At 37.3% G+C, this 9,856-nt stretch overlaps 1 protein-coding gene across 2 annotated transcripts; it reads left to right on the forward strand.

Moving 5' to 3' along the window:
- Positions 1-541: 541 nt before the first annotated feature.
- LOC137391849 (uncharacterized) lies at positions 542-7,834 on the forward strand. 2 transcript variants are annotated; one of them, XM_068078390.1, is made up of 3 exons: positions 542-3,020; positions 3,775-3,881; positions 7,365-7,834. In XM_068078390.1, exons 1-3 carry the CDS (start codon positions 1,732-1,734, stop codon positions 7,742-7,744), a joined length of 1,776 nt encoding a protein of 591 aa, XP_067934491.1. In that variant the 5' UTR covers positions 542-1,731; the 3' UTR covers positions 7,745-7,834. The 2 variants fall into 2 exon arrangements, with proteins under 2 accessions (XP_067934491.1, XP_067934493.1); XM_068078392.1 differs by having other exon boundaries at positions 3,805-3,881.
- The last annotated feature ends 2,022 nt before the right edge of the window (positions 7,835-9,856 follow it).

A 9,856-nucleotide genomic window follows, 5' to 3' on the forward strand; every position in this document is an offset into this window, starting at 1 on the left:
TTGACTTCTACAACAAAATTAAACAAAAACAGAAATGACTACTAACAATGTAACTTGTTGTTAACCACCCATGGACGTAAAGTTAATGAAAACACATCGATTAAGTTGTGACCTGCTGTGGCGTGGCCTAATGACTATATGTAGATTGCACTTTTGCGAGATCATGCAATGCTTGAAATTAATTTGCCTCAGTCGTGCTCCTCAACATCACAATAAAAAGAGAGCGCTAGCTCATTATATCATCGGAAAAATATAGTACAGTCAAACACGGATAACTCTAATTTCACGGGACCGAGCGAAAGTGTTCGAGTTATCAGAGCGTTCAAGTTATCAGAGCACTGTCACAAGTCCATTTATTTATTTATTTATTTATTAGTAGATACATGTACATATACAAACTATAATATAAATCAAAAGCATAAATGGCTTGTTACAAATTAAATGCTTCTAATGTAAAGTTCAAAACATTTATCAAAAAGTATAGAGATTTTTCTATCACTTGAAATTGGTTTGTTGTTTGAGGTGGTGTTATTGCCAGAACGTTTTTTAGATTAAAATCGGCAAAACTTGATCGTTGTTGAAATGCTCAGAAGAAAAGACATATTTTTCTTTCGAGCGTTTTAACCAAGGTCAATTTAGCCGACTTTTCTGCAAGTTTATCCGAAGGTTACCTCGCTTTTCCTTGCTTCCGAAGGGCCATCACTAAGCGGACGTTTGGTAGAAATCAAATTTCACCAAACCTTTAGAAAAGTCGTTGACAAAAATATTTTGCCCGATGGTGGTAATAACGACGCCTATGAATGACAAAAAGTTGAGGTTTACCTCTATGGCTTGGAATAAAGTGATTTTCTAAAGCGATAACAACCGTCTCGGTAGCTGTTTGGCAAAAAACTGTTCGAGTTAACAGAGTTGAGGTTGAGTTATCTAAAGCAATTTATTATTACGTGGGAACGGACCAAAGAAACCGTTCAAGTTAACCATGTGTTCGAGCTATCCGAGGGCGAGTTATCCATGTTTGACTGTATGGTGCTTGGAATCTGAGTTAATTATCTTAAAAATAATCTGTACATGGATAGCTAATGACACCGATGCTTTGGTCATCTTCATTGGCTCTCTGGAGTTGTCCTACTTTCGTCTGCCTCTAGCGTCATTATCGTCGTTGATAAATATAAGCGGTAAGCATTAAAAATAAGCGGTAAAAGCACACAACACCGAATTTGAAATTTTTGACGTCGCAGTTTTCGAGCCTATACCATTGAACGTTTCTGCGGTAGAGCTCTTGGGAAATCCTATAAACACCAACCTATGTCTGTGTCACCATGTCAAACAATGGCTCATTTGAAAGCAGAGATATTGAAGAACTGAAATAAGCTGAAATAGTACTTATGTAATTGATGTGCTTTAATCATATTTACTCTCTTTAGTTTTTACTTTTGATTTTGTCAGATTAATACAAGCTTTTATGGATGTATTTCACGTTGTGTGTGAGAGTTGAAGTTTCTTAAGCATTTGATTTTCTTCCGAGTTTTCCTAATCATTCTAGTTGTTATCAAGATCAGTCTGACCCTTCATAGGACTTCTACAAATAAGTTTGTTTTTAATGTCATTGTTTGCTAATATATTTTAGTACAAAATATGCGACGCTACAAGAAGATTCCTTCATGGAAATAGCACTGAAAACTAGTGTTGTTTTCCAAGTTGCTGAATTTTGAAGACGTCACATCAGGTGACATGGCGAAGGTGGTCAATTTTGGTTTTGACACCATTAAAGATGCATCCTCAGCTCTTTCATCTTCAATTAGGTCAGGATTTGGGACTAATTTTCAGCACACCGTCATTTCAACATCAACAGGACGCGTTTTAATAACGAATCAGGGCATACAAATACTAAAGGTTTTGGAACTAAAAAGTCCAATTTATGAGTGTGTTATGACTCACATCAGAGCCTATTATGATAAGTTTGGTGATTGCACAAAATCATTTTTACTTTTGTTAAATGAACTCCTCATACAAGTTGCTCACTTGTCTGGAAATCCTACTTCCTTCAGTTATTTTCAAGAAAAAGACAGAGTTGCTCAGAGAGTGAAGCTATGCCAAGAGATAGATCTTATTCTGGCTCATACATTAAACCATTTGTTTACTTTGATGAGCCAATATTGTCTTGTATCAGACATGGCTTTAGTCACTCATGACTCATCTCATCATATCGTAAACCTTATCGCGGGTTACCTCAAGACTCATCTTGCTGACCAGGAGGCTTTTTATCTTGGATCACTTTCAGTTCAGTTGATCGAAGCATGGAGAAAATGTAAGACCTTCTCGTCTGTCGACTCTGTTGTACATCATCTCTTAAAAAACAAAAATTATATTCTCCATGAAAATGTCGGCCAATCCTTGTCAGCCTCAGCCTTATTTCCTGGATACTTACTAAGTCGAGGGTTTTGTCGTTTCGAACGTCTACAAAATTCTAAAATTAGTGTGAATGAAGGGAGGTTTGTTTTGTTGTCATGTCCTCTTGACAGCGATGCTACAGATGGCGATAACATCGCAGAATATTCCCTTCATGATAATGAGGGTATAGATGCAGCTTTATATCACAAACGCGTACGCGCATCAAAATTCCTTGAGTTGATCACAAGGCTTGGAGTTCAGCTAATCATTAGTGTTTACCAACTCTCTACCACTGATAAAGATCTCTGTCAACAACATAATATGCATGTTATTCATGCCCTTCCCGAAGACGAGCTTGAATTCTTATCCAGATCCTGCAACAAAGCAATAGTTTATGATATTAATGATTTAGCTATAGACAATGTTTGTCCATTTAGTAAATGTAATGAAATAACTTTCGGAACAGTTATCTACTCTCATCTCATCCCAAAAGATGCGCCTGGGGTGCACACATTAGTATTAGGAGCTCCTACGGAAGGTATCGCTCATCAGCTTAAAGACCTCATTTCAAGCAGTTTGAAAGCAGTAAGAAGCTCACTGGTTTCACGTGATGAAACTCAATGGATGAAGTGAGTAACATTTGCTATGCCTTTGTTTCATTATCCTATCTGGAATGCTCTTTCCTTTTGTTCATGCATCTACACTAACCATGTATTAACTGTATCAATGCACAATGGCATATCATCATACTCTGAATATTCATCATACCCACCTGGTACCTTATGTAATACCACCTTTACGCGTGTTGTTTCAATAAAATTCTTTGTTTTGCTGAATGTTTTGTAAGGGCCATTAAAAAACAACCAATTTAAAACCAAAGCCAAAAAGCTAAGCCTCTTTCTAATGAAAATTCCATCGATATTTAAAGTTAAATTTAACTGAATTGTAAATGAGAGAGCTTACGTAGCATCAACAGTTTCTCTCACTTCTCCATTCGTTTTGCCATCATATTTATCTCCCTTTTTTACCTCCCAATAAGGACCACCCATTTTATTATGTTAATACCACCTTATCTGTTTCTGTTCTTATATTTAATCACTATTTAAATGCACTTTTAGTAATCAAGAGAATATGTTTTATACTTATTTATAATTCGCTTTCTTAAATTTGACAAAGAGGAGCATTTTACATATTTTGTTCTGTGCTGATTTATCTTGCAAGAAAAAGAAAATAGTTATCGGCTATAAAATAATTTTTGGGAGATAAAAAATAGTAATTTTCTGTTAATCTTTCTATTCCTGGTTTAATTGTTGTTTGGTAAAATAGTGCAGGTATATTTTCAGAATTGATGCTCGGTAACTATTTCTGTCAATTTGTTTGTAGCGCAAATATACAAAGCGGTATGTTTTCCAGCTCTTCAAAGAACTCTTCAACTGGTGTGACTAGGAGTAGAATATCAAAAGTTCTGTCTAAAAGCTACAATTCAACTGGTAAATGTTAATTTAGCAATGTTAAAATTGAATCAGTATATAGAGTGTGAATATATTTAGAGTGTGAATCATAGCCTTACGCAAGGATTGTATATTTAGTGCACAAATTATCCCTAACATTCTGAATGCAATATTTTCCTCTTCTGATTGGTTTATTAAGAAGTAACAGTCCACATAAAATGATTTTTATTTGATCATGTCAGAGAAATTCAGTCAAAAATTTCACAAATTATGTGGAATGTATGTGAAACCAGAATAGTTTGTTGGTTTATTTTACTTGTGTTTTAAGATCTACTACGTTAATTGTAAAATTTAATAACAAGCATATTCTGCTTTCAGATTTCATGGGGATCATGAAGTTAGTTGGCAGTTTTTGCTATAATGATATAGTCATGCCTATTAATAGGGTGATATATTATATTGTGACCAATCATAATCCAACTTGCTGCTGATGAAAGTCTTGTTGTTCAGCTCGAGTTCAATACTTTGTTTCTAGTGCTACATAGAATCAGTATGTCTCACTGATCTCTAGCACACTTACACTGGTTCTCAGGCTATACTTCACAAACCTGGTCAACCACCAATACCTTTTTCTATCATGACTTCATTCGCTGCATCGAAATAATCACAGAGGAAGTGCTTTATCTACAGGATATTTACTAAGTTTTGTAGCCTGAAGTAAAAGTTCTTATTTGTAAATACGTTTTTCCTTTCCAGCTGTTTACTATCAGTGCAACTGTACATGGTTTTAGCTCACCTGCAACTGTTGTCATATGTTAGTCAGGTACTAGCCTAGGAGTAGGTACTAGACTTTTGTGTACTAGCCATAAAGCTCTGTTTGTAGCACAAACAATCTTCATAGTTCATTATCATGATGCCAGTCTGCTAAAACTGTGACAATTTATGAATGATTATGTCAGACTAACTCGACGCATGTAAAAAGGTCCAAAAAGGATAAATAAAGTGAAAACGGTTTTTGTCAGTTTGAAGACCAATCAAAATTGAGTTCTTAATAATTTTGAATTACAAACATTACCTGACATATTGTATACAATAAATATGAGTCTGAAGGTTTGTTAATTTCCATTTCAAATTAAAAATAGCTAGTTGATAAACTTTGACAATGTTGATCTGTCATATAACATCTCTCTCTCCTCTCTCTATCTCCCTCTCTCTCTATTTCTCTATCTCTCTCTCTCTATCTTCCTCTCTCTCTCTTCTCTATCTCCTTCTCTGTCTCTTCCTCTCTATCTCCCTCTCTCTATCTGCCTCTCTCTATCACCCTCTCTCTATCTCCCTCTCTCTATCTCCCTCTCTCTATCCCCCTCTCTCTATCTCTTCTCTCTGTCTCTCTCTATCTCCCTCTCCCTATCTCCTCTATCTCCCTCTCTCTATCTCCCTCTCTCTGTCTCCCTCTCTCTGTCTCCCTCTCTCTATTTCCCTCTCTCTATCTCCCTCTCTTTCTTTCTCCCTCTCTCTCTATCTCCCTCTTCTCTCTATCTCCCTCTTCCTATATCTCTTTCCCTATCTCCCTCTTTCTCTCCCGCTCTTTATCTCTCCTTCTCTCTATCTCCCTCTTTCTCTCCCTCTCTCTATCTCCCTTTCTCTCTCTATCTCCCTCTCTCTCTCTATCCTTTTTTTCTATCTCCCTCTCTCTATGTCTCGCTCTTTCTCTCTCTCTATCTCCCTCTTTCTCTCTCTTTATCTCCCTCTTCCTATATCTCTCTCGCTATCTCCCTCTCTCTATTTCCTCTCTCTGTCTCTTTCTATCTCCCTCTCTCTATCTCCCTCTCTCTCTCTATCTCCCTCTCTCTCTATCCTTTTCTCTATCTCCCTCTCTCTATCTCCCGCTCTTTCTCTCTCTCTATCTCCCTCTTTCTCTCTCTTTATCTCCCTCTTCCTATATCTCTCTCGCTATCTCCCTCTCTCTATCTCCCTCTCACTATCTCCCTATTTCTCTCCCGCTCTTTATCTCTCTCTATCTCTATCTATCTCCCTCTGTCTATCTCCCTCTCTCTATCTTCCTCTCTTTCTTTCTCCCTCTCTCTATCTCTCCCGCTCTCTATCTCCCTCGCTCTATCTCCCTCTCTCTATCTCCCTCTCTCTATCTCCTTCTCTCTATCTTTCTCTCTCTATCTCCCTCTCTCTATCTTTCTCTCTATCTCCCTATCTTTCTATCTCCCTCTCTCTATCTCCCTCTCTCCCTATCCTTCTCCCTTTCTCTATCTCCTTCTTCCTATATCTCTCTCCCTATCTCCCTCTTTCTCTCCCTCTCTCTATCTCCCTCTCTCCCTATCTCGATCTATCTCCCTCTTTCTCTCCTTCTCTCTATCTCCCTCTATCTATCTCCCTCTATCTCCCTATCTATCTCCTTCTCTCTATCTCCCTATATTCCTCTTTCTCTCCTGCTCTTTATCTCTCCCTCTCTCTATCTCCCTCTTTCTCTCCCTCTCTATCCCCCTCTCTCTGTCTCCCTATCTCGCTCTATCTTTCTCTCCTCTCTATCTCCCTCTCTCTATCTCCCTCTCTCTATCACCCTCTCTGTATTTCCCTCTATCTATCTCCCTCCATCTATCTCCCTCTCTCTATCTCCCTCTCTCTATCTCTCCCTATCTATCTCCTTCCCTATCCATCCCCTCCTCTCTATCTCCCTCTCTCTATCTCCCTTTCTCTCTATCTCCCTTTCGCTATCTCACTCTCTCTCTATATCTCTCTCTTTCTACAGTTTTATAGTTTGTCTAGAATGGTTCTTATTTGAAAACTTATATTTAACATTTATCAGCTTATACAAGTCTCAATCTGCCTGCGTTTATAAGTCTGGACGATCGTCTTGTAACAAATTGATTATAAAAAATCGTCTTCTCCTGACGTATGTTAATTCTCTAATGGTGTGAAGTTCGCAGCTTCAGTCTGGTGAAGTTTTAAAGGAATCCTCCATAGATCTCTCACTATTTTGTAGTTGGCTTGTAGGTTTGTCTGTATCATTACATATGTGAAAGGATGTTGAAGCATACTGCTTTGATTAAGCTACAAACTTACTATTACCTCATATGATAGCTTGTGGCAGCGAAAGCACTATTATGACAGTGTTTCTAAATCTCTCAGCACATTTTACCTTGGTAGATATCAGCTCTATTTTTTACTAAGACTGGTTTGTGTCTCGATCATAAGTCGATTTGTGCCTTCGCTCTTTACTCTGAAGTTTGTGGCTGGTTTGAGATCCTTATTAAATGGAAAATGTAACAATAATCGTTATTTTAGCCCTTTAATCGTTAAAACCAGTTCAATCTCATCTAATAGTTGTGATCAACCCTTGGTAACCTGGTTTAATGCAACGCAAATCAGTCTTCTTGCCATTATCATGGATTGATCTTTCAAGTGATCAATTCAGCTCAATACATTCAGGTCTAAAGAGGGAGAGTATAACCCAAGTTTTGCCTTGTTTGAAGACAGGAGGAAAAGCTTGCTTGTTTCTCTTTTTAGATCCTCCCCCAGAGTACCTCTGCACAATAGCCGTTGGTGGGACATTCGAGCTTGTTCTCCACCATATCATTGACAAACACCTGCAAGAACTGTCAGTCATATCGCATGGCGTTACTATGTTGACCATCCTTAGAGACTCTCTACTCTGCATACCTCAGCTGTTGCATGAGAATGCATATGGTCCTGCTAAGCCCCGTTGGTTGGAGACCCTCACCGTAGCCAAGAACCGACTGCATCAAGGCGATTCTGTTGGGGTAGATGCTGTTGAAGGCACGATAACTACCCATTCAGAGACTGAGTCATTCCATAGCAAGTGTCAACTAATAGTTGAAGTATTAATTGCTTTACGTCAATTCCTGCATCTTCAGTCTGCAATCTAGTCAAATGAACCTTTAACTATACAGTTTGCTTTGCTACCTGCTGACACTTGCAGAAATCTGTCCATATCAGACGCTTTTATTTTCTCTAAAATAATCTCAATTTTTTCTCCATTGGTCTGTGATTAAAACTTTTGAATGCTGAATCGTTGCTAAATTAATGGTTTAAAGTGTTTTTGTTGGGCACCCAGACTAAATTCGTCATCTCTACACCTGCCTGTCTCACAGTTCACAAAGCGCTTATGTGCACTCACAATGTCATATGTCACTAGACTTCTTTGTTCAATAATGTAATAACAGGAATCTTTCTTTTTATTAACTCTATTGATACATGTAAGTTTGTTAGCATAGCTAAATACAATCGCTGTCCGGTACAAACTGCTAATTAAGAGTTGTTCTCCTTTTAATCAAGAGCAGTCAACTACACCAACGACTTGGTAACTTTCATTGATTTTTTATTATCATAAAGTGACAGCTAACTGTTCAGAATTCATTCAATTTTGCTAGTCATTATTTTTACTTGGCTCACCTGCCATAGCATTTTACCACTGTACTGTTCTTTTGTATTACAAACAAGTAGACTTGCCATGATTCATCTTATGAAAGTAACTTATCAATAACACTTGTAGCAGTCAATGAATTTGAGTTTTTGTCTGCATTTCGAGAGAATTCCTTGTTCACACATGAGTGCCGGGAGGTTAGAGAGCCAGACTATTTCAACAACTGTTTAGCTGCAAAAAGGTGGTGCATAAATGACCAGGATGCTTTGGCAGCATCTTCCTTTTTATACCTACTATTGATAGCCACATTTGACAGTGTCTTCATAAACACACAAAAGTATGATCAAGATAAATCCAACTCATGTCAGCAATAATGCAGCATTTCAAATCTGTACTAAGGCAAACATATAATAAAAGTTGTCTTTGGAACTGTACTTAAAACACTCATAAACTGGTTTGTTGTTTGACGTGAATCAGCAAATATGAGTTACAGTTAAAGTGAGCAGCCCGGTGTGATTCAATAGTGTCATAGCTGAATAAAAACACAAAGATACCCATTAGCAGTTGCCTTAAAACAACTGTTTGATTTATCTGATGATTGTTAAGAAAATAAAGTCTCACATGGTTCGGGTTGTCAATAAAGGAAAACTGATAATTTTATTGTTCGCAAGCTGCGACCACCCATAAAGTTAACCATCAAGTTTGTAAAGATTTCGGGCTGATTTCTGGGTTGTGAATGTTAATCATTAATATGGAGTTTTCTCCATATAGAGTTGTTTTTTGATTGACAACTTATTTACATCTTTTAATAATATCAAAGCTAATAAAAAAATCAAAAATCAAGATAATCATAGCAACTGACTTGTGAATGTATTAGACAAGGTGGCCAAATATATCTATATTTTATGGTGAATATTTAGACTCAACTAGGCAAGATACACCTTGTCAGGGAAATCAACTGACGTCATCTTTAAATTTGACACTTTCGTCTGGGAGGTTTTAGGCTCAATACTATTTCAGTGTTACCTGTTTGCTTGGATAAACACTTTATGAACTCCCAACCTACATATAAGCAGTGCTGCCGAGCTGTATTCATCTGAATGCCTTGTTACGTGGAGGACCACAAAAACATAAAAAGGTATACACATCAGTTATTAGTTAAAAATGCTAGATACAAGATTTATACTTCACGTAGCATAAGAGATCGCTTTTTGAGCAAACCCTGTACTCTAGGCATCCACTATGCTCTTCAACAGTTAACAAATTACTTTGACGCAAGCGTTGATATAGTTGAAGCATCGATTTGCTGCCATGGAATTAGCTTTTTGCCAACAATCAAACAAAAAGTTTTGTGATCTGTACAAGTTACAGTTACAATACAACAAATGTGCAACATAAAAACAGCAAATGCTCATGTAAACCAAATACAAAACAATGATTTCCTTACAATTAGTGATGGAAACAGCAAAATCCCTGCAGCAATTTATAAACAACGGCAAAGGCTTCCCTTCTCCAAAATATAATTCACTTATACACAGTCTTTTGAAGATTAAAGGCTTTGTCTCTGCTGGCGTTCATTGCTTCTCTGCTGGTTTCTTAATCTGTCTCTTTGATT

Source organism: Watersipora subatra, chromosome 3, assembly GCF_963576615.1.
Source record: "Watersipora subatra chromosome 3, tzWatSuba1.1, whole genome shotgun sequence".
Classification (NCBI taxonomy): Eukaryota; Metazoa; Bryozoa; class Gymnolaemata; order Cheilostomatida; family Watersiporidae; genus Watersipora; species Watersipora subatra.

Coding starts and splice junctions, on each gene's coding strand:
- LOC137391849 (XM_068078390.1), top strand. CDS start 1,732: ATGGCGAAGGTGGTCAATTTTGGTTTTGACACCATTAAAGATGCATCC. Junction 3,021..3,774: donor GATGAAACTCAATGGATGAA/GTGAGTAACATT, acceptor ATTTGTTTGTAG/CGCAAATATACAAAGCGGTA. Junction 3,882..7,364: donor TAAAAGCTACAATTCAACTG/GTAAATGTTAAT, acceptor TTCTCTTTTTAG/ATCCTCCCCCAGAGTACCTC.